This window comes from Terrapene carolina, unplaced genomic scaffold (genome assembly GCF_002925995.2).
Source record: "Terrapene carolina triunguis isolate 2854851 unplaced genomic scaffold, T_m_triunguis-2.0 Scaffold33891, whole genome shotgun sequence".
Taxonomy (NCBI): Eukaryota; Metazoa; Chordata; order Testudines; family Emydidae; genus Terrapene; species Terrapene triunguis.
Window position 1 is genome coordinate 11496382 of NW_020698242.1, and position 25726 is coordinate 11522107.

Here is a 25726-nt window from a genome sequence, read left to right on the forward strand (position 1 = left end):
TTTGCACATTAAATACATGCAAACAATGGTCTAGTCCCATCAGTAACTAAAATTAGAGTCTTTTCCCTTTTCTCCATTCTGTCCCCATGTCCTAAAAAAAATAGATTTGTTAGAAGATCAGGTGTCTTCTCGGTTAAGCCCATCAGCTCAGTTTACAGCAGAATGCCTTTCCCCTCCTTTTCCTTTGGGGGAAATATTCCATTAAAATGTTGCTTTTTATTATACAATGGCCAGTTTACCTCACAAAATCTTCACCCTTGTAGTAATTCTCCAAAGCAGAAATTTGAGGGCTCTTAGTAACTTTTTTGTTTACAGACTTCCTCCTGGTTATCTTGAGTTGATAAATTCTTTATCACCCTGGAAGGGGTCACAGACTGTTAATAATTTCAGTGAAGCAGTCAGTCCCTTGGAACTGTATGGATGTCAAATATGTGGATTACAAGCGGTAGCATTTGATACATAGTAAATAGCTCTGATGTTGGGGGTGGGGGAAAAACAAACCCAGAAACAGCCTTTCAGTTTTAGTGTAAGAGTTCATTTAAATACAAAGACTGGGTTAATGTATTATTTAAAAAGTTTTGCTTCTTTACATTCTATTTCTCTCTGATTTTGTCTTGTAGTGTTGTCCCACAGACTACAGTTATACTAAACAATGATCGGCAGAATTCAATAGTAGCCAAGATGGTTGGGCAGGAAGAGCCATTGAGCAGAACAGCGGATTCTCTGGAAAATATCCTTAGCAAGTTAGTAGCAACAATTGCAATCCTTCCCCTACACTTCATTATTTCTTACAGGAAATCCAATCTACTGCAATTACAAGTGCAAAATAAGAACATCCTAGGCAACTGAGCTTGAGGAAAAAATATTCACAAAGTAGTGAAAAGGGCCAAATTGATAGCCCTGCATAGCAAAGTCATCTATCAACAGAACAGGTACAGCGCAGTGCCTCAACCTTGTGATGAGTTTTGCGATGTCGACTCTTGTCCACTTTGAACTGTACTGAGACCTACCAACTCATTAACGAAAGGACATTCAGTGGCCATCCGTAGTAATAACTTTTGTTCTGGCCAAGGCTGGATTTGACCTAGTTACTTGAAAACAAAGGCTCAGTATAGAAAACTGTTTGAAGTAACAAGCCATGCTAATTTAACAGTTATGTAAAGAAGTTTCTTTATACTTATTGGTTATACGTTGGGTATAGACATTTCATTGATAAAATTTTCAAATAGACTTAAACAGCAAACTACCTTCTGAGTAATTAACATTAGATAGTAACTATAAAGCAAGCCAAAGAGCACTTACTTTTAAACAAATATTGACACTTACAAAAGGTTTTCATCTTCTAATGCGTTTAATGTATTTGTGAATAGTATGTATAGCTTTTTTGTGCAATTTGTATAACGTTAACACATGGAAATTTATTTTAGAAAGCTGGGGTTATTGTTAAAATTTCTGACATCTGTACAGAACATGTTTCTTTCTATAAACTTTCCTAGTTCTTTTTGGAGGCTAATGGAGTCAGTTGAGATGTCTTCAGTTCACTCATGCCATACAATTAATAGAATATACATTTTATTTAAAGCTTGCTTAACTGAATAGCTAAAAGCTATGGAAGGAAATTAGTCAATTCAGTTTTCTATAAATTGTCCTTCATCTGAAACAGAGGCAAATGGATTTATTTTTCTTTAATGTCCTACAGGGAGTCATGTTTTGATGCTTTCTGAAGAAGAAACAAAATTCTTGTGTAGCTTCTCGTGTATTAATTTTTGTTAATATCAAAACATTTTTGGGTTTATGTTAACTTAATTTGCAGAAATATAGTATGTAATTCATTACTTGATGTCAAACACCTGCTGAATGCAAACAGTTTTAGGGTTATTCTGCTACTGCAGTCTTTTTAGCTAGGTAGCTCTTAATCTAGACAGACTAGCTTTTACAAGAAAAGTCATATAATCAGTAAGAAATCAAGTTGTTAATATTTTTTAATGCACTAGTAACAGTATATTACATTCTTCGAGTCTAGAATCATGCTTTGCCAAAGTGTGAATTCTTCTTTTCTTTCTCAGTGCTGTTCCCGGTCGTAGACAGAACACCATTGTGGTGAAGGTGCCAGGGCACGATGACAGCCACAATGAAGATGGAGAGAGTGGGTCTGAGGCCAGTGACTCAGTTTCCAACAGTGGCCAGTTAGGAAGCCAAAGTATTGGGAACAATGTTACTCTTATTACACTGAACTCTGAAGGTATGTGATCAAACTGTAAGGCCATTTGAGCAAAATGAGCAGGGTGGAGGAATGAGCTAAAATTCTATCAGAAGCTCTTGAGATCATGTCACAGTTCAGTCCTTAAAGAACTATGAAAAAATGTTGAAGTGACCTATCCTATAGGAAGCATCAGATAGGACCAAGTAACAAGCCAAAATAATTCAGTTTCCTTTAACTTGCTGTTCATTTTTCTAGGCGAAAGAGCAAATTAAGTGTATTTGTAAAACTCAATAGGTATGCCCCAGAGCACAGCCCTTGATTTAACAGACTCTTTTGCATTAGCAGTATAAGAACACTTAATTTCAATGTTTTTAAATTTAAAGATTTGCAAAATGATAACTAAATACTTTGGTCCTATCTCAAAGTTGAAATAGAGAACTAGGGAAATAACTGCATTCTCTGGGAAGCATCAAAATGTACCAGTTCATTGCCTCCTGTAACTTATTATGCCATTCCACTGATGCTGAATTCTTCTGAAAGTAAACCGTTAGTTATTTTGAAAACTCTAAACAGTTTTTTAACAGGAAATTCCTATAAAAATGTATTGTTTATAGGATAGTTCTGTCAACAGTTTCACAGTTTTCTACAACCTCTACACAACCCAAAATCTCTGCAAAACAAAGACAGTGGAATATAACACTTTGAAATGTGTCTTCTGTAGACAATCTGTTATATGTTGTAAGTACTTATAGTATTAAAATACAAAGTGAATGCTAGCTGCTATATTTTATGCAATCACAAAAATGATGAAAATAGAAAACAATTAGAAGGACACATGTTTTAGGTGAAAAGTGTCATGTAAGTAAAAAAAAAACAAAAAACAAACCCAAGATCACAATAAATCATAGGTTTTTTTATAATTGGTCTGATTAATCATGTCACTAATTTTTAAACAGAGGCCTGTAATTTGAACCTTAGACCATAGAGTCTTTTAATTAAGATAATTACTCACTAACTCTTATTTTATTGAATTCATAAGTGAACCATTCCTTATATTTATTTCATATATGTTAGTTTGTATTTATATTCATGCACCACAGGGGACTATATTAGTATTTGGGTACTCAATTTATCACATCTTAATGCCTGATTTTTCAGAAAATGATGAGCATCCACCCTCTGAAAAACAGGTCCCTTTAACGTATCTTACACTGAGCACCCGAAAACTGAGGCTCTCAGAATGACTAGCCACTTTTAAAAATGTTGGCCCATGCTATTTGTTTGGGGCAGAGACTGTACATATTTAATATATACATAGGTTATTGTCAATACCAGAAACAAATGAATAATGGTTTGACTATTTCTCATGGAGAGCTTCTTGACTCTTCCAACCTCTGATATGTCTCCTGTGGCAAAATCTGCGTCCAAAAAGTAGTTTGTATTGGGGGGAAAGAGGAGATCCAAATTTTGAAGCGCCCACATTACAAAGTAGGCTGGCTGAGGATAGTAATGGCATTGCCATTTGAAAAATCAGGTCCTGTAGCAATGGGACTTGGAATACTTTATTTGTGCAGTTGCTGATGTTTTTGGCAATTTATTTATTTATGTATGTTAAGAAATTAAGTTTCACTGTTCTGGTGTTTACAGAGTCAAATTCTTCTCTCTGACACATATGTTCATGTCTTATTGGCTCCCATTGTGAGGACATTTGTTCATACTTTGTGGATAAAATCATGTGGAGTTAGTCCCGAGCTGACTGCTTCATCAGGGTCAGGGAATATCTTAAAGGACGAATGCCAAGTCATCTGCTCTCAAGTTTCAGCCAGTGTCACCCTCTGAGATACTAGATGTGTTGGGTGTACTTCAGTTTTACAGTCCATGTTCTGGACACGTGTGTTCTTCCTCGCTGGAAAAAGCCATTGAGAAGGAGGCTCAGTCAGATAAGACTGAGGTTTATATTGGTTAGCTGGGGAAAGCAACTGGAAGATGTGGCACTGATGGTTTGGCCTTCTGATTTGCTGTTTTATTGTTTGTTTTCACAATGTGGAATTCTGATTAGATCACTGGCTGCTGCTAGACGATTTGGTAGGAGGAACGGCTAGGAGTGCATTTTCCATTTACCAATGCCTAGAAGGTTTGTGACTGTTCAACTGGACCTTGCGACTGTCAGAAGTGCCTTTGTCACTTTGAGATCAGATTAGTGCAGTATGTTGCACGTGGGGCTACATCTTAAATACATCCAGAAACTAAACCTGGTGCAGAATTTGGCAGCTCATTTGCTCTAAGCAGTGAGTGTTTTACATCAGTGCTCCATGATCTGCAGTGGCTGCCATTTGGTTTCTGGGTGGAGTTTAAGGTCCTAGTTTTGACATAGAAAGCCCTGAATGGCATAGGATCTGCCTACCACTCTCCTCCATGCCACATTTGTGGCCTGCAAAGATATTAAATTTGGAGTTCCTTCAGTATAAAAGATGGGAGCTGCAGACATGGTGTTCTCAATCAGGGCCCCTTTGTATATACCTTCATTGGAGCTAGGGGGCTCATGCTAAAAATAGCTGTGTGGATGTTGTGGCACCAGCAGAGGCTTGGAATAGCCACCTGATATCGGACACAGGAAGTAGAGTGAGCTTGAGCTCCAGTGGCTAGACCAGCTTCTGTTGGTGCTGCTATGCCCACTCAGCTATTAGCATGCAAGCACGAGCCCTGCTAAGACAGGTCTCTACCTGGGCTGGGGGGCTTGCTCCCAGCTGCAATGTAGACATATGCCTTGACTTTGGAACTCATTTTCACCTCCTTCATTTACTTTTGTCTGAGTCTGTTGACCAGTAGAGTGTACTGCAAACGCTTGGTATTTTCCCTAGCTTCCAGAGAGCAGGGAGGATGATGAGTAAGGGGCTTTCTTGCTGTTATATTTTTACCTGGCTGTAATTCGTTAGGATAAGTTAGGTGCAATTGGTAGAACAGTAAGTTATAACAATTGTATTTCTAAATATTGTCAAGGGCCCTAGAGGGTGTGCTAAACTTTTTTTATTTTGTAAAACGGAAATTGAAATAAGTAATATAAATAAATATTTATTTTATTTTGAAAGATTAATGTCACATTTATGTGTTTGTTTTCTCCTGAAGATGGCCTTTGCAAAAGTCTAATGTAAGTCTGACTAGTTTCTGAGATGAGAATTTTGACATGCCCAGTGTTGTCAGAAAAGCCAGTTTGTGACATTGTAATCCATATACAGTTAAATACTTATAACAGCAAAAAAGTATTCAGTAACTGTTTCCTAAACTCTTGTCAGGTGGCACTCAAACGTTGCATGTTGCAAAGACTGTGCACTTTCTGGGAAGAGAGATCCTCTGCAATTTAAATTTCAATTATTTCATGTTTTACTGAAATTGGGCTGATTTCCCAACTACTCAGGCTTTCAAGATGGATTTCATTTTCCTGGGTTTAGGGCTTTTTCCTGCAAGGGAATCTATCTGCAGGGGAGGCTGCTGTTGCTCAGCACCTTGCCAAAACCAGCCCCTTAATCCTCCGCTCCTTTGGAATGGCAAAATTCATCTTTTGGAACTACCCCGTTTTTATCAGCGAAATACAGACCAAATGGTTTATTAGTTAAAATTTCATACAGCTCTGTGTCAGTTATTTGTTGCAGGGACGAAGTTTCTAATACTATGAAAATATTTGTTGCAATCTGCCCTCTTTGACATGCTTGTTTGGCATAGGTTTGTACAGAGACAGATGTTGGCCTTTTATGTGATTGCTGTATATGTAAATGTAGGTGAAACAGCTAATCCATTAATGTCTTGCATCCGATTTACCTTGGACCTTTGGTAGAATCATCCATTAAAAATCTCTCTGAGGTTTATGAATGCTTTGAGAAATGGATTAGCAATTCCCCCTCTGCCCCTCCTTCACTGCAAGATTAGAGAAAGCTTTGCTCAGCTGTAGAGAATACTAAGGAAACGAGTTTACCATATGTCACAGAAATTAAATGATTAATAAGAAAAGTTCTGCAGAACGATAGATCTGTCTTGCAGATTCATTTTCTTTACTGATAAAAGCCAAAAGTTGCAGTTTACTCTTATATTTTGCAAAGAGCAGATTTTTGAATGGCAAAAGTTGTTCAGAGAAATCTTGAATGATCCTAAAAATTTGTACTATTTCTTGAGAGGCCAAAATGGCACAGAACAAATAAGCCTATCTAGTGGCAACAAAAATTACCTAGTCCTATCTACTTTACAAAAATAATCATGTTTAAACAGGTTTGTGAAATGCTATGGTTTCTGTCAAAGGATAGTCCCAATCCTGTAAAGGGATCCACGTGGACTGACCATTGTGGACCTGCAGAGATATAAGGGTCTGTCATTGCCCGTTTAGATGCCTTTGCAGAACAGCACCCATATGATAACATTTATATTACTTGTCAGTATATACAAAACCCATGTTATAACCATGTTGAAGAGCCATGTTTTAGCTCTTGTAGATTACTAGACTAAAACATAGTTTTCCAATATGATTGTAACATGTTTTTTTCTATCCACAGAGGCAAGAATAAACCATGTTAAACATAGTTTGGCCACAACTGGCTTTGGATATGGTAATTTATGTTGTGACAGTGTGGATAAGGCCAAAATTATGTCAAGACATACCACAGGCTTTCAAGACATATCACATGATAATCCTATCTGGGGGATGTTACTGTGCCTCATTCCTTGTAGCTTGTGATGCTTCATAAACTAACCTGGAAATTATTTCAAGTCACTATATCTAGAGACTCAGCACTACGGACCGGATGCTTGTAAGGTGCTGAATGCCTCCTCAGAGGCAAAGAGATTTAGCACCTTGAAGAATCAGGTTCATAGTATTGGATAACCACATATTTAGGTGTTTGTTCGCTGTTTATATAGGCCATTTTCCCCTACCCAATAGTCTTTCTCAGTCTTAGCAACACAGTTTGTGCTCCATATCTGAAAAATCCAGGTATTACTAGAGGTGCACTGAATCAAACCCCCAGATTCAAGAAGCTCCAAGTCATGAATTTTGAAGCTTGTTTTTATTAATAGTTATTCAAAATAGTTTTGTATGTGCAGTAAAGGATAGTCTTTGTTTCTTAATAAAACAGTCTGCTTTAAAAAAACTCATAAAAACCTAAGGTATTTACCTATATTATAAATACAAATTATTGCCTGCAGAATTTCAGTTTTAATAATTTTGCAGTAATTTATATGAAAAAAAGCATTTGAAAGTGACACGCTTTTAATTTTTATATGTTAAATTTCACCCCCTTAAAATGGGGCTCACAGTGGAAATACTGACGACTTAGTGAAATACAAATGGGACTGTAGTAATAAAACTGGTGCACATGAAGTAATCATGCTGTATTGAAGATAAAGCTCAACAACATGTGTTTTTTGGAGAACAATATCGGTCAAGAAATTCCCAGTGTGAGTCCGTATTAAACAGGCTGAAAGACTTATTTTAAATAATAACCATTACTTTCTCATGTTCTTACATTAATCCCATATTTTTTGGCATAGAAAATAGCAGGTGCATCCTTAATTAGTCCACTAAGAAATAACATTCTTTATACTGAACTCATATTTTACCCCTCAGCTATTAATAACACTGTCAGCAAAGATTAGCCTATTGTCATTTTGAGTGTAGGCTTAATAAAGAGTGTGTCTTGTACAGTATATAACATCTTAGTTACAGCCTGAGTTTATCTCTTGGGAGATCAGAGAAGCGTGGTGTGTGAGGACTGGTTGTATGAAGAGTAGTACAAGGACATGGCGAAACATTTTAGATTAAAAACCATGTGTCTGAGAATGCGTGATCAAGTAATGTTGATGCAAGTTGGAAACCTTTATTCCAGAGTGTCTCTTTTGAAGAGACTACCTCTTCCAGAAATAATATTGTAAAAATAAACGCCACTGGTTTGCTAAGTGATTAAATATGGGTGGTGAATCAACTTAAAAATGGTGCTTTGTTTGGGCCTTCCGTTTCTGGAGTTCTGGGTTTAAGCCTTCATTTGATTACTAAGTGAAAATAAGTTTGTGCTCACCTTAGTGCACATCAGAAAATCCCCCATTCAGTTTGGCATCACTAATAGTCTCATACTAGAAGGGCTTTAGACTGGAATAGCAACTGTGGCAGTGCTGATGAGGGGTTAGGCTCACGTCTTGGGTTGTGAGTGGAAGCTGCACAGAAACTGCTTATGCTAGCTGGTGTCATTAATCTTTTTGCTTTCATGATCATCAAATGTACACATACTTAACAAAAAAGGTTTAAAAACCTCCTTGAATCATTTCTACCTATAGCTGCCCAGTAATTTAGTTGGCACTGATGACTGATTCCCCCGATTGTAATGCTATCACTGCTAGGCCTGGTCTATACTGGGGTTGGAGGGAGGATTGATCTAAGTTATGCAACTTCAGCTACGTGAATAACGTACCTGAAGTCGACGTACTTAGATCTAATCACCGCGGTAAATCTACTGCTGCCGCTCCCCCGTTGACTCTGCCTATGCCTCTCGCAGCGGTGGAGTACAGGAGTCGACAGGAGAGTGCTCGGGGGTCGATTTATCGCTAGACTAGACGTGATAAATTGACCCCCGCTGGATCGACCGCTGCTCGCCGATCCGGCGGGTAGTGTATACATACCCCTAGACTGAAAGATAGTGTGTGTTGGTTCAATAGCACGCTGATGAAACAGGCTTGTATTATTGAAGTGCTTCCCTGAGTCCTTGCCATTGATTGAGTGGCAGTATAGCTACAAATTTTTTATTCATACCGTTGAAAGGGAGCGATACTTTAAGTTGAAGAAGAAAGCAGTCTTAGCATGAGGAAGTACTCTGTCAATATGTATCCAGACTTTTGTGCAAACACCTTTAAAATTATAGTAGAGGTCAAAGGAATTATTGCTGAATTGAGAAGCAAAGGTGAGATGCAACACCTACCACCTATGCCTAGGAGAAATGAGAAACTTGGATAATCTGAATTTTCTTTTCAGTGCAACTGGAAAAACAGGTTTTTGAACAAACATATATAGTGCATCAACCAGAACATATACAGTAGTTACAACTATCAGATCTTTAAAGCTGCTAGCAATATTTTTTTTCTTAAAGATGAGACTATTTGAATATGTGTGCCAGTAATTCAAACTTCTCAAGACTTTAATGAGGGTACAACATGTACTTTTTAAAGTTTATCATCCATGTGTTCTTTTTTAAGATATATTTTGACTTTTGTGTCTCTGGGTCTTCTCTTGGTTATTATTTTGAATAAAAATCCCCAATTAACTCACTGCCTTTACATAAAATATTTCTGTTTATCAGAAACTGAGGAGACAGCTATTTGATTTAGCTGACATGGTTTATCTGAACAGAATATAATCTCCCCCCCCCCCCAAAATTTAATCACTTCCAAAGCAAATTAAGCTAAACTGAATTAAGGTCACTAGAATTCTAAATGAGTGTGTCCACACAAGGGACAGTTTAACTAATCCACGTTAAATTCTCATTTGAATTCATTTGAATTAATTTTCCTGAGTGTCCCTGTATAGCCAAGCCCTAATATACCAGTGAAAACAAGAAACCAAAGTTATGCAAATTTTAAAGCATTGATTATATGTATCTATAGGAAGACAAAATAAATAATATAAACAATTACTCCATTGGAATAAATGCCAAGAATCATAGCCAAATCTCCAGTGGAATACCAAAAACATGTGATTGAAAGCTGCCTGTCTTTTATCCTGTCTTCTGAAGTTAAATCTTTTACAATCATTTTATATAGTATTTTACACTCCAGGGGGAGCTCTGTGTCAAGTGAACGCAACTAAAGCTTTTTTGGTTGCATCTAGTTTAATTTACACACTTTTAAAAAAGAAATTAAAATGTTGCATAATGTTTGATTAATTAATATTTGTAGTTGATATAGACCTAAGAAGGGAACTGAAATATAAATTCTTTTTCTGTATGGGATTTTCTTATTCTTTACGTAATTTGCCTGTAAAATTGTACATACATTTTATTGAACGTCCCACTCTGGTTAAAATAGATTGAAGTCTTTCTAGGTGATATAGGTTAAAACTTCCAGAAATGCTGAAGTGACTTGAGCCTAAATCTCATTTTCAAAACAGAGTTAGGCACTTAACGGCTTACGTTTCATTGACAGTTAATGGAAGTAAGGCTCCTGAGTGCCTAAAGTCACTTTTGAAAATGGAATTTAGGCTCCTAAAATCAATTAGGTGCTTTTGAAAATGTTACCTATAGACTGAATGATGTGTGTTAAACACTCTTTAGATCCATGACAGAGTTTGTTGTTATCCTTTCGTTGTTGAATGTGTGCTCAGGGTAACACAGAGCAATATTTGGAGGAATCATTGGATTAGAATCGGCTAAACTGCTGGCTCTGTTGTGACTTTTCAATTTACTTTACAGTTATGATGAGAAAAATGAACTGTTTTAGTCTTTTGCTATATGCATTTCTAGTTGTCAAGGTCATAAATATGAAGATTATATCTTGAGGTGGAAGCACATCAATGGAGTGTCCATCTGCAGTGAAGTGTTTTCATATGAGTGACAAGGTGATAGGTTGAATATTTGTCAAATGTAGCATTAAATGTTCATATAAATCCATTTTTTCCCTCTGAAGTATGGCTTTTAGATATTTGATGAGTTACTCGAATGTTTCCATGTGCACGCTGTTCCCATCTGCTTCAGAAGTCTTTTGGATAACAGTCATTCTCTGAATATATAGACATTCTTGTTTCAGTACAAATGCTTACTTAAAAAAACATTCTTATGAGTTATAGCATGACCTGTCAAGTATTAAACAAAACATTTTGCCATGCCAGCATTTATCAATTTGAGTAGAGACTGGTCTTCTCAAAAGTTTTGGTGGCTAAAAACAGAGTTAACATTCATGAAAACCAACGGTTTTTTTTCTTTTCTCCGCTTTCTCATCAGGCACTGTACATTTTTCTTACTCTAGAGGAAACCTGAGTTTAAGACTGTCCATAGAGATCTTTTTCTTTTCATTGTTCTTAATTAAAAGTAACTTTTTTTTGACAGTGCAGATTTTTTAAAGTGTATTTTGTTTTGTTTTTTAAAGATGAAAGGTTAGGGGGGAGAGATTTTATGACCACGATTAATTTGAGGTTGACATTAGTGATAGATAGATGTGCCTTTGTTCTCTGTTTTGTTTAGCAGTCCGATATTATTGTCACATTAACATTTTCTTAATGTTGTTTTGGTGGGCAGCATATTCTCAACCTTTATTCGACTGTTGCAACTTTTTTGTCTGAGAACTACTTTTAGTTAAAGTTTATTAAAAAAATAAATCAATCATTCTGAAAATTCTCATTTAAGATTCTGGTATCCACTTTACGCTGTCCCCATTTATCTTCTAACGATGGCTCAGAGACCCTCACCAACTGCTACTTACGGACTGGTTGTGCATAGGAATTCCAGCAATATATATTTTTAGGTATATGGTGCATTTACCCACACTTGGTCTTTTAGCTTCTATTAGGTATGGGATGGATGTGTGTCTGTTATATTTTGGGAGGGTGTTGGGGGGAGAAAAAGGGAAGAATCATTGATCTACGCTATCTTCTGGAAAGGCCCCCAAAGCATGGAATAAGTTACACTTTCTCTTTCTGAGTTTGTGTATCTTGACTACAGCTGTGTGAATAACCGATATTTTTGACTTGCTGACAGTTCTGAATAATCAGAAAAAAAAACTTTGGTTTGGGTTGAACCAAAACTGAAGATTTTCAGAGTTTTTGGCAAATTGAAAAAGTCAGGAAAAATTTGTTGCGGTATTTTTAATAAAAGCAAAGGCAGTTTCTGAAAGAGACAGTATTAAAGGCACAACCTCAGATTATCCTGATGTGAAGGAAATATAGGAAGAATACTAAGAGACCAGTATGGCCTCATCAAGAGCTCTTTAATGACCTGAAAATCCAAAAGGAATTGTCTAAAAAGTGAAATATGGATGAATTGCTAAAGAAGAGTACAAAAGAATAGCACAAGCATGTAGGGACAAAATCAGAAAGGCTAAGGCACAAAATGCGGTATTGTGTTGTGAAGAAGTACTTCCTTTTGTTTGTTTTAAACCTGCTGCTTATGAATTTCATTGCGTGACCCCTGGTTCTTGTGCTGTATGAAGGGGTAAATAACACTTCCTTATTCACTTTCTCTACACCAGTCATGATTTTATAGACCTCTATAATATTCCCCTTTAGTCATCTCTTTTCCAAGGTGAACAGTTCCAGTCTTTTTAATCTCTCCTCATATGGAAGCAGTTCCATACCCTTACTCATTTTTCTTGCCCTTCTCTGTAATTTTTCCATTTCTAATATATCATTTTTGAGATGGAGTGACCAGAACTACATGCAGGATTCAAGGTGTGGGCATACCATGGATTTATATAGTGGGATTATGATTATTATTGATCCCTTTCCTGATGACTCCTAACATTCTGTTAGCTTTTTTTGACTGCTGTGGCACATCGAGTGAATGTTTCCAGAGAACTGTCCACAATGATACCAAGAGCTCTTTCTTGAGTGGTAACAGCCATCATTTTGGATGTATAGTTGGGATTGTTTTCCAATATGCATTACTTTGCATTTATTATTTCATCTACCATTTTGTTGCCCAGTCACCCAGTTTTGTGAGATCCCTTTGTAACTCTTCACAGTCTGCTTTGAACTTAACTATTTTGAGTAATTTTTTTATCATCTGCAAACTTAGCCACCTCAATTTCCACCTGTTTTTCCAGATCATTTATGAATATATTGAACAGCACTGGTCCCAGTACAGGTCCCTGGGGGACACTACAATTTACCGCTCTCCATTCTGAAAACCGACCATTTATTCCTAGCCTTTGTTTCCTGTCTTTTAACTAGTTACTGATACGTGAGAGGACCTTCCCTTTTGTCCCATGACTGCTTACTTTGTTTAAGAGCCTTTGGTGAAGGACCTTGAAGTCCAAGTATGCTATATACACTGGATCACCCTTGACCCCATGTTTTTGACCTCCTTCAAAGAATTCTAATAGTTTGGTGAGGCATGATTTCACTTTACAAAGGTTGTGCTGACTCTTAGCCAACAGATAGATTACATTCCACAGTTAGTAGTTCTGTAATTTCATATTTGAGTACCTTCAGAACTACTGGGGGAATACCATCCGGTCTTGGTGACTTATTAATGTTTTATTTATCATTTTTTTCCAAAACCTCCTCTATTTGCACCTCAATCTGGGATGAATATTGGAACAAATTATTAAACAATCTATTTGTAAGCACCTAGAGGATACTAGGGTTATGAAGAATATCCATCATGAATTTGTCAAAAACAAATTGTGCTAAATCAGCCTAATTTCCTTTTTGACTGGGTTAAAGGTCTAGTGATTTCGGGGTGAGAGGAGGAAGTAGTAGACAAGATATATCTTGATTTTGGTAAGGCTTTTGACACAGTTCCACATGACATTAGGGTGACCAGATGTCCCAATTTTATAGGGACAGTTCCGATTTTTGGGTCTTTTTCTTATATAGGCTCCTATTACTCCACACCCCCTGTCCTGATTTTTCACACTTGCTGTCTGGTCACCCTACATGACATTCACATAAGCAAACTAGGGAAATGTGATCTAGGTGAAATTACCGTAAGGTGGGTGCACAATTGGTTGAAAAACCATACTGAAAGAGTAGTTATCAATGGTTCGCTGTCAAACTGGGAGGATGTATAGGGCAGGGGTCTGTGCAAGGGTCTGTCTTTGGTCCAGTACTATTCAATATTTTCATTAATGACTTGGATAATGGAGTGGAGAGTGTACTTATAAAAGTTGCAGATGACAACAAGCTGGGAGGGATTGCAAGCAACTTGGAGGATGGGCTTAGAATTCAAAATGACTTTGACAAATTGGAGAATTGATCTGAAATAAACAAGATGAAATTCAATAAAACTGATAAAAGGTTTAGAAAACCTGATCTATGAGAAAAGGTTAAGAAAACAGGGCATGTTTAATCTTGAGAAAAGAAAACCGAGGGGGGACCTGATAGGTCTTTGGATATGGTAAGAGCTGTTATAAAGAGAGCTGTGACAATTATTTTCCATGCCCACCAAAGATAGGACAAGAAGTAATGGGCTTAATCTGCAGCAAGGGAGATTTAGGTTAGATATAAGGAAAAATTTTTAAACATAATAAGGATAATTAAGTTCTGAAATAGGCTTCCAAGGAAGATTATAGAATCCCCCTCATTGGACGTTTTTAAAAACAAGTTGGACAAATGCCTGTCAGGGATGATGATCTAGGTTTACTTGGTTGTGCCTCCATGCAGGGGGCTGGATTTGATGACCTCTCAAAGTCCCTTCCAGCCCTACCTTTCTATGATTTCTATAATTCTATGAAATGAAGGGCTCATTTCACAAAAATGGGGAGATGGTGGTGCCTTTCTTATTACCTTTTGTCTAATGGTTAAGGCACTCACCTGGGATGTGGGAGACTGGGGTTTGAATATCTGCTCTGGAGCAGGGACTGGAACCCATGGGTCGCCTCCTCCCAGGTGAGTGCCCTATTAACCAAGCTATAGAGTCAGTCTCACTTTCTCTGGCCCAGTGACTATTAAAATATTTGGTACAACGTGGAACAGCTTCAACAGGGGAGATTGGGAGGGACATACCCCAGAATACCCATAGCCAGGTGGTTAGGACATTCACATGGGAGCAGGGAGACCTGCGTTCAAGTGCCTCTAGTGTTCTCACAACAAATTTTGCTGGTGGCCGCCGTGACAGTTTTTCCAAAAAACTTAATTAACTTTAGGAAAAGCAAATAAATATGTACATATACATGTCCAAATCATTGTAATTTATTTATTTAGGGCTTTTTTTGTAGCTTCGATAACAACAACCATGTACAGTTGTCTCTATTCTTTACTGGACCTAAACAGAATAGAAACACAAATAAAGTGCTTTGTATGTTCTTGTCTTCTTTGGTGGTGTTGTTTCTTTTGCTTTTTTGGTTGTTGTTTTTTTATAGAATTGCTAGCTAGTAATTCTGCTTCTGTGAAAAGGGATATTTGTATGTTTGTTAATATCACTTTTCACAGCTGCAGACTTGTTAGCTAGCTTGGAGGCAGTGAAAAGTGATATTAACAAACATACAAATATCACTTTTCACCCCAGACTTACTCAGCCCTGACAAGCCGGGGAATAGATTAAGCCTTGGATGGGGAAGTCGGTAGGGAGGCATCGGAGACCAGGGGCGATGGGGTGGATGGGTCAGGGGCCGGAGGAGGCAGCGGGGGCCATGGGCGATCAGGGGAGTGGTGAGCCTGAAGCCCAATGCCTGGGGCCTGACGCTTTGTGTCTGGAGCTTGCTGCCCGTCACCCCAGGGCTGAAGTCAGAAGCCTGAACTCCACCACCCATGGGAACGTGGGGAACTCACACTGGCTGTCTGCTTCTCCAGCGTTTGTGGCTCCAGAGTGGGGCAGGGCCCAACCCCTCCTTTCAGTCCCAGGGGAGGAGCTGCTGCTTTGCCCCTCTCCCCAGTCACCACCCAGGAGGCTGTGGCCACAAAAAAAGCCTCTGGTGGCCGCATTTGAGAAATGCTGTTCTAGAAGTAGGGATTTGAGTCTGGATTTCCCATATCCCAGGTCAGTGCACTTACCACGTGCTAAAGGTTATAAGGGGACTATTGCCAACACCTGCTCCTCCAGTGGTTTTATAAATGGTGCCTAAATCCTCTTTTGAATCTAGCCAGAAAGATCAAAATGTTTTGTTTTGATAATCTTGAAATGGTTCATTTTGACACTTCGGAATTTTTTTTTTTCATTTTGACTGAAGCAATTTGTGGAAATTGACACAAATTCGCCAAATGTTTTAGTCGACCCGAATCTGCATTTTTTGTCAAAAAAACTTTTGTCCAAAACATTTGCCCAACTTTAATCTTGACTTCTTGACTGATGCTGGAGGTGCAAATAGGGCCTGTGAACTCACTGTACCCCTTGAAGTCATTGGGACTATTTGTTTTTAAAGTTATGCGCTCAAGCGCTTTGCTGAACTGGGGCCTTAATCTGGAAGTAAGGTTTTCATTATACTCATGTCAGTCCCGGCTCCAAAGAGCTTACAGTCTGTATCTAATAGAAGGCTGAGAATGGTGTCTAGGATTTCAATGCCAGTACACCATAACCATAGCAGCATGAAGTTTAGTTTTTAAATTGTCAATGTAAAGACCTGAAGCAAACTGCTGGATCTATTCCCTCCCCCACTCCAAATTTTGTGATGCTCTGGATGCAGGTATTGTGCTTTAGGTCTGTCTCTACTGAAAAGATAATTACTTTATTTCAATTGTGGATTTGTACATTTTCATGGTTTATAGCAGCAGTCATGACCTCTGGGTCAGGGATTTCCTGGCAGTTAAAGACTAGCTGTAAATGGGCCCAAAGCAAAATTAAAGCAGACTTGGATTCTTCACTGTAGCTGATCATTAGCTGACAGAACGTCTGACCTGAAGGTTATTATTGCTTAATTATTTTCTACTTATCTCTCTGTATGCTTGCACAAGTCTGTTACCACACCTTGGTCATAAGGTCTCTTTTCCTACACTTCGTAAATCAGTCACATTCCATTTATTGTTATTGGGTCATGTCCGGGCTGCATTACTTCCCTCAGGACTTTTATGTCTATCATGGGCCTTTTTCTTTTGCTCATGCATTGTTTTCACTACTAGATACATGGTTTATTCATGGTTTATTCATTGATACATCCTACCCTTTGAACTGTCTTTACATTCATCAGTATGTAACTCTCTCCTTATTACTTTCCTCCTGAGACTTGTTTGTTCAGAATCCCTGAAATAGCAATTTAAGATGACTATTGGATGGGGATGGCATATCATAGAACAGAGGTTCTCAGGCTTTTATACTGGTGACCCTTTCACACAGCAAGCCTCTGAGTGCGACCCCCCCCCTTATACATTAAAAACACTTTTTAATAAATTTAACACCATTATACATGCTGGAGGCAAAGTGGGGTTTGAGGTGGAGGCTGACAGCTCGCAACCCTCCATGTAATAACCTCACGACCCCCCGAGGGGTCCCGACCCCTAGTTTGAGAACCCCTGTCATAAAACATCAGCAAGTCCCGCTTGACAATCTAGTTTTTCCAAGTCCTCCTGTTGCGTTTTGTAACATATTTTCAGTTTCTAGGTATATGCTCATATGAACCCTGCACTTGTCACTGGGTTTCAGACTAGCAAATTATATGATGGAAAGGGAGGTCCTGTCATGTAACTAAGCGATGGGATCATTCTGAGCTGTTCTGCCATTCTCTTTGGTGCTTTTCAGCTATTTTCTTTCTTGCCCTTAATGCCTGGGTGGAGGAGCCTTTAGGTGATTAGTTGTGATTTGGCATCTGATTTTTCTGCTTTTCTAATGTTTTATGTTGTCAAGCTTAAAAGTGTCTATGCAGACTCTGAAAACATTTCACCAAGTTGAGAAGATACTATAGATGTTTTTGTATCTGTGCTGCAGCTAGTCACAGAATTTATTTTAGCAATTGATTCCTCAGGTTTTCATGAAGTCCTTGCAAGTAGCTGCCAGGTATTTTTCTTCATTCCGATGGTTTTGGTGTATGGCTGTAAACTTTCCAAGGAGTTGTCTTTCTCCTGGTTAAGTTGTAGCATGGTAACAGCAGAAACTTCCAAACTCACCACAGTCTGTTCTGCAAATACATTTGAGAATGTAATGGAAGAACTTGCGTCTGACTAAGTGGGTATTCACCCACGAAAGCTTATGCTCCAATACGTCTGTTAGTCTATAAGATGCCACAGGATTCTCTGTCGCTTTTTATAAAACTCGTTAATGAGTGAGACGTATTTGTCAGCATGAAGCAAAGCTCCAATATTTAAGAGCAGCTTTTATGTCTTGCATATTCTTTCTGCATAGCATCTGTAAGATATGGCCTTTCCTGATTCATCCACACGGCTAAAACTCTCATCCAGGCTCTGGTTATTTTGTGTCTCAGTTATTGCAACACTCTTCTCTCTGGCCTTGACAAAAGCAGTCTTGCCCCACTCAGTTCTGTCCACAATGCTGTAGCAAGGATAATTTTTCTAGCCATTTGTTTGATCATGTCACCCCTCTCTTTGCATCCCTCTACTGACTTCTCTGTTGCATCAAACATAAGCTACTTGTCTTCACTTTCAAGGCCTTTCACAGTCTATCCTCACCCTCCCTATCCTCTCTCATTCACTATTGAGATGCCAAACCCTGCCTCTGACTGGCCCATGATGCCAGCCTCTGTTGCCCACTTGTTAAATTTTCAAACAAGCACCCTTGTGCTTTCTCCCATGCTGCCCCTCACATTTGGGTTCCCTATAAACATCTGCAAAATTAACTTCTTTTTCTCCTTCAAAACCCTGATGAAAACTCTTTTTCTGTGGTCCCTCCAAAAGCTTGACAATGGCTAATCCACTGGGTGTGCTGAGACCACTGCTTATCATGCTTACTAATACTGTCCCATTGGTTCCTTGGGCTCTGTAGCCATCTGTTGTTTCTTGCATTATAGATACTGATTATAGATTATTAGATAGTAAGCTCTTTGGGGCAGGGAGCGTGTTGTGTTGTGTGGGTGCTGTGCCCAGCACAATAGGATCCTGGTCCATGACTATGGCTCCTAGGTGCTAAAGTAATACAAATTAAAAAATATCTCATAAGCTTTTTTGAGATTCTTTTATAGTCTTCCCTTTTTCTCCCTGTTGGAGATAGGAAAAAATCCTGTTTTTGTTTGTTTTTTTAAGTTCCTGACTGGATTCCTTGTCTTTTTCTGTTTTGTTTCCTTTGTTATTTGTTTCTGGATTAAAAACAAAGTAGTCATATCTTTTATATTTAACTGGAGTGTACTGTGAGTCTGTGTAGCCAGATGTGGACTTTGCAGGGGTGAGGTGGTAGGAAAGGCCTCATGAGGGCCCTCTGTCCAGCAGTGAACTTCATCCAAATATTGTTCTTTTCCAGCTTGGAAATGGATACTGTAGAAAACATTAGATCCTCGACAGTTTTTAATTACGTCATAGTCATAAGCCTAATTGTAAACAACAGACATGATTCAACATTTACTCTAATGTTAAAAACATAAAAGGAAAACTACAAGTGTGAACAAATGAGGATAACCAGCCTTTTCACAGAGAAAAAAATAACCTTAGGGTACAGTTGCTCAGTCAATTAAATGTTGAAATCTGACCAAGGATTTTTGGTTCATACTGCTTCCAGACATAGGGACAAAAATTAATGAGCCAATAATGATGATGATAATTAATTTATCATATACGTCAAGGTTACAGGAATAGCTGCAACTCTGTCCCCTTTCTAGTTTTTCTGAATGCAGCCCTCAGGTCAGGCCTTGTGCCTTCCATTCCTTCTGGGGTGGAAGAACATGATTTTCTGACTTTAGACTAGGCCTTGGGCTACAGTAGTACCCTGTGTATCAACCATTCGTATCCTGCAGGTCTGACTGAGTTCTGACACCTGTTGTTCTTCCTTTGGGAGCCTGTGACCCATTGTATACAGTGACAAAACAGCCTTTTAAAACCAAAAATATTATTTATTTTGCAGTAGGAACAAAGCATTTAGAGAAAAAAGATTTTAAAATTGCACAGTCTACAGTTGTCTATCTTACCTGAAGTCTTACCATCTCAGGATGGTAACCTAGGCAGGCATAATTTCTTCAGATACCCCAACCAGGGTCTTGTGTCTCAGTCTGGTTCCCCCGAACATCTACCCCTTCCCTCGGGAGACTGTTACTTTTTAAACTGCCAGAGGTCTTTAATCTTTTCCTGTTCTGGCATTGTCTCTTAACAACCCTCAAGAGTTTGCAGAGAAGTGGCTTATCTTGAGCCAGTCTTTCCTTTCCTGATTGTTTTCTCCAATAGTCCCCTATTGAACTAAACTAATATATTATACCACTACTTCCCAATAACTATATGAACGTATAGTATTCATAAATTATTACAGAGCAACTCCAAATCAGTCACAACATAAAAGTGTGTACTGTCACACAGATTTGTTTGTATAGATTCTGTCTACTGTCTGTAGAAAAGTCTGGTTTATTTTGGGAGGGTAAAATTTACTGAACCCCACATTGTGGTGGAGGAAAACTACTCCTGACTCAGTCGCTATAGTGATTTTACATCTTAGTAACAAACAGCAAGAGTATGACCGGCTGCTCTATACATACCAATTTTGGTGGAAAAAAGCGACTTACTGAATTATAAATTTGGTTCAATTCTGATCACATTTGAAAAAATAATGTACCAGGATGCTACAGATGGATTCACGCATTTTTAGAAATACATGTGTGCAAACAAAGTGTGGCTAATTTGAACATGCAGTTGCCATGGTTGTGTGAACAACTTGGTCAAGTGCACATGCAAGTGGTCAATTCTATAGTTATGGTTATTTGCACTCTCAGTTGTGGCAGCTGCACACACAGTTGATACTTGGATGCACAAACTATGTTTGTATATACATTTCTAAAAATTTGGCTCAGAAATGAAATAGAACTGTTAAGGAAACAACAATTATACTCTTGGTTTTAACAGTTTTCACTTGAAAATTCTTTTTCATACTGAAATTCCATTTTGGATGTTTTAGGAAGTCTGAGGATTTGGAATGTGTATGTAACATTTTTTGGCTTCATACTATCTTTAGGCTTCTTTAAATTTGTTCAGTGTCAACAGCCAACTTGCTTCAAACAACTCAAAGGATGTTCTAGCAATTCCAAACAATGCCCTAAAACCAAAGTTGTGAATTTCGCTGTTTCAGATGAGGTTGTTCAGGTATGATTCTGGTATTTAACAGATACTAAAACCAGTTTTAGGCCTTGTCTACACTACCAAGTTTTGTCGACAGTAGTGATGTCGATACTCAAAAATCTGCATAATAAAAATCGGAATGTCATGTGAGCAATGCACTGTGGGTACCTATCCCATAGTCCAGCTCGACATCTTCTGTCGCTACGTGTTGTGGGAAAGTGGAGCGGATCGCGGTGCATCTTGGGACCGGGCTCAATGTCCTGTGATGCATTGCTTTCTGTCAAAGCACTTCACGGGCTTCCGGCTTCCTTTTGCGGGATTTTTCAACAGCCCTTCTTTGCTGTGCACCCCGGCATCTTTTGTGAGAAGGGATGGATCCCATACTGCTCTCCTATGCTCTGTTAACTGTCATGAAGACATCACGGATTGCAGTGCAGTTAATCATGAAGTTCCTAACTGAAGAAGACTCCCAGTTGCCTGACATGCTATGTGATATGGATAGGAGCAACTTTAGATTGCTTTTGGCATTCACAGAACAGCTGCATAGGGTAGATCGTTGCTTTTAGGTTCAGGAAACAAGCACTGAATGGTGGGATCGTATCATCATGCAGGTCTGGGATGACAAGCAGTGGCTACACAACTTTCGGATGAGGAAAGCCACCTTCCCGGAACTGTGTGCGGAGCTTGCCCCAGCACTGCAGTGCAAGGACACCAGAACGAGAGCTGACCTATCAGTAGAGAAGCATGTGGCAATCGCTGTGTGGAAGCTGGCGACTCCAGACTGCTACCGGTCTGTCGCGAATCAATTTGGAGTCAGGAAGTCGACCATTAGGGCTGCGTTAATGCAATTGTTCAGGGCAATTAATCGCATCCTGCTACAGAGGACCATGACTCTGGGAAATGTGCGTGAAATAGTGGACGGATTTGCAGAAATGGGTTTCTCTAACTGTGGAGGAATGATAGATGACACACACATTCCAATTTTGGTACCAGACCACCTTGCGACGGAGTACATCAATAGGAAGGGGTACTTCGCCATGGTGTTGTAGTTGCTTGTGGATCACTGTGGGCGTTTCACTGACATCAACACAGGGTGGTCCGGGAAGGTGCATTTTGATGCACTCATCTTCAGGAACACCGGCCTGTATAGAAACGTACAAGCAGGGACTTTCTTTCCAAACCAGAAGATTACAGTGGGAGATGTTGAAATGCCCATAGTGATCCTGGGAGACCCGGCATATCCTTTACAGCCATGGCTCATGAAACCTTATATGGGAAACCTAGACAGCAGTAAGGAGCGATTTAACAACAGGCTGAGTAGGTGACAATGGAATGTGCCTTTAGCAGATTAAAGGCGTGCTGGTGATGCCTTTATGGCAGGTTAGACTTTAATGAGAATAATATTCTCATAGCCGCATGTTGTATGTTACATAATCTTCGTGAAGCTAAGGATGAAAGGTTTGTTCAGGGGTGGAGTGTTGAGGCAGACTGCTTGGTTGCTGATTTTGAGCAGCCAGATACCAGGGCTATCAGAGGGGCCCAGATGGGGGCAATTCAAATCAGGGAGGCTTTGAGGCAACACTTTGAAAATGAGAACCAATAATGTATATCTCTTTGATTGGTGCTGTAATGTTACATTACATGTAGTTTTCTTATCTGTCATAGACGCTCGGTCGGTGTGTGTGGGTGCTCCTGAAGGCCACATCTGCCGAAGCACAAGGAACAATGCACAGAAGCATGATTATTAAATTTACGCACAGCATTGAAACATTTCAGTAAAATACAAGTTTTGTAACATAACAATCACTTTCTCACTGACCCTAACCAGGCACACATCTCTGTGAACACTCAAAGCATGGTGAGTGTTGGCGGGGGGCGCTCCACATGGGGAAAAGAGCACTCACTCTACAAGAGTTGTAGTGCAGCTGCATAGGGAAAAAAGTCTAAAATTCTCCCACACTTTCCCACAGGCAGGGGTCATTCCAGCAGATATCTTAATAAGATAAGACCTTAATAACTGCAGGGAAAGCAGTATCCTTTTGAAAACTGTCATCTCCATGAAAACTGATATGGTAAATTTTCAGCATTGTTTGTCAGATCAAATATGCAGATTCTGCTATTGCTAATGTGTGTTGTATATCTAATCTGTCATGCACAAATCATTCTTGTGTTCAGAAAGGTACATAAGCACATGCCTAACTCAATATTGGTAATTCCAGGCATTCAAAATTCATGAGTCAGGTTCCCCAAAATAGTTAGATTTAAATAAATTAATTGGGTGCTTTTTATTTGCCTTCTGGTATTTGAGCTTTTAGTTGGCATTTGGGGTCATGTTTTCTCTGCAGCCATGATTCTTTTTTAAAATGAAAGCCATGATTCTCAAGATCACACAATGTCAAGAGCTGTGACTTTAAGTAAATATTAAATATAGCAAGACACACATTAAAATCACAAGAGTTGGCAACAATGCAAGTTAACTTTCAGCATCTGAGTAGTACTATTGAACTCAGTTAGACCTACCTGCATACTTAAAGTAAGGAACATCCGGTTAAGAACCTTGCTGAATCAGAGCCACAACTGGTAGAACTATACTTAGAGAGATTTAAAAGGTATTGTTGAAAATATCTTTAATTTTTCAAGCCTAACCCTTTAGAAATTTGAAAATGATCTTTAAAAAAGTTCTAAATAACTCTATTCTGTGTGCACATTTGTTTGGTATTGTAGGGTTATTTATGAGTGTTGGGTTGCTGACATTAGACCTGATCCAGAGCCCAAAGGAGTCTCCCAACTTGACTACAGTGGGCTTAGGTCAGGCCCATTGATGCGGTTTTTTTTTGGTTATTTTATTCGAAAAAATAACACCATTTCCTGTCCTGCTTCTCGTCCCTACCACCATAAATAAATAAATAAATGTAAAGAATTATAGTTAACTAAGAGATGATTTAAAAAGTACATCTTTGTGCTTCCAACCTTGTAAGTGTGTCACTTTAAGAATAATTGCTGAAGAATAGATAGGAAAGCATCTTGACATATCATGATGCATTTGTATCTGGCAAAGTACTTGGAAAACAGCTAATGACTTACAGATTATTAAATATAATAAATAGGATTTAACAGTTAAAATAGATTAGAGATTTATTTTCCTACAAGCACAGTAGTTTGACAGTGTTTTTCATATCTTTTTTGTTTTTTGTTTTTATTCTATTTTATGTTTTGTAAGTGTTCTTCCTGCTCCTTCTAATGCAAGGCTTTGATAGATGGTTGGAAAACGTAAGAAAGCCTAAAATCAGGAAAAGGTGATTGAGGTCTGTCATACTTTTTCCTTATTTGTTTTCCACATACCGGTATAAAATGGGTACTGACAAATGGATCTTATTGTCCCTAAGCACAGTGGTGCTTCTTTCAGTGGCCCTTCTTGGTAATTTATTCCAGATGTTTAGAACCCTTTGGGTGAAAATGTTTTTCCAAAAGTATTTGTGTTCCCAGTTTCCTAGTGTTGAGATCATTTTCCTTGGGTTTATTTTTTTGATCATTTTGAAGTGTGTGTCAGTTTAATAAATCCTCTTCATAATGTAACGAAAATAAACCAATTAAGTCACCAGAAATTCATTTTTCTTGCAAAAGTCCAACAGCAAAGGAGCCAGTATTACAGTAGATGTTGGAACCAGTGTCGTGTAGAAAATCACAGAAGGGTCTGTGAGTATTGTCTGTGGGATAAGTAATAACTAAAACTAGCTAAAGAATAGGACTCAAGGTTAATTTTCTTAGAAGTGGCACTTGTGCCATCCTCATGGCTAGTTGATTGTGCCAAAGTCGGAGCTTGAATTCAAGGCTGAAAAATTGGTTCAGACAATTGGCTGTTTGGTTGGTGCTACTTTGGAGCAGTTTTTATATATGAAGGTGTCTGCGTGAGATATAACTTAATCGAACCATCACCAATATACTTGCAGAGAAGGACAGTTTGTCTCCTTTTTAATACTATGTGCCATAAACCATGCTGAAAAGAATACCGTACAGTTAGTGAGGGATAGCTAGTATCAGCCAAGGTCCACTTGTAAGGCAGTAGCTAAATAGTAACAATCATTAACATTAAAGTCCACATTTGCATAGCTGTCTTCTTCCGTACAAGATCCTGGCTATAACACCTATGAAAATGTTGAACTTTCCATTGTATATCTGCTGCTGACTTCTCTCTGTTTTTGAGGGAGGGAAGCTTCTCCAAATTATTCTGTTTGGAACCTGTAATAAACTTCCTTTAATTCATATTTCATTTCTGTAGCTGTACACTCCTATTTCCTGTTTGCTGCTTTGCTACATCTGTATGTTCAGCTGGAAGCATTAAGGACTTTTCCAGAATAATTACCAATTCCTTTATTTTTCCTCCTTACAATGCTATAGTGCTTTCCGTTTAGTGAATTTATGTATTTTTTCTTTGAATCAGTTCTTCACTTCAGTACAGTTTTACATATATATCTGCAGAGCTGCTTTTGATATATAAGACCTCAACTATCCAAATTGTCCAAAATCATCCTTTCTAGCCTGCCGTTTTAGACCTCGATCCTGAAAAAACAAATACATGCTTCATTTAAACCATGTGAGTGACCCCATTGAGTTCAGTGGGACTACTTATGTAAAGTTAAGCATACATCGAAGTCTTTGCAGGAAATAGAACCGTAGAATTTAATCTCACATATGAGACTCTGTCAGAT

At 38.5% G+C, this 25726-nt stretch overlaps 1 protein-coding gene across 2 annotated transcripts in view; it reads left to right on the forward strand.

Annotated features, from left to right (window-relative positions):
• LOC112105766 (protein BANP) overlaps positions 1-25726 on the forward strand; it is a 251621-nt gene that overhangs the window by 58238 nt on the left and 167657 nt on the right. For both annotated transcript variants that reach the window (XM_024198684.1, XM_024198686.1), the window contains exons 5-6: positions 621-743; positions 2067-2242. In XM_024198684.1, coding sequence (XP_024054452.1) covers positions 621-743; positions 2067-2242 — 299 coding nt within the window. The remainder of the gene's footprint in view (positions 1-620; positions 744-2066; positions 2243-25726) is intronic.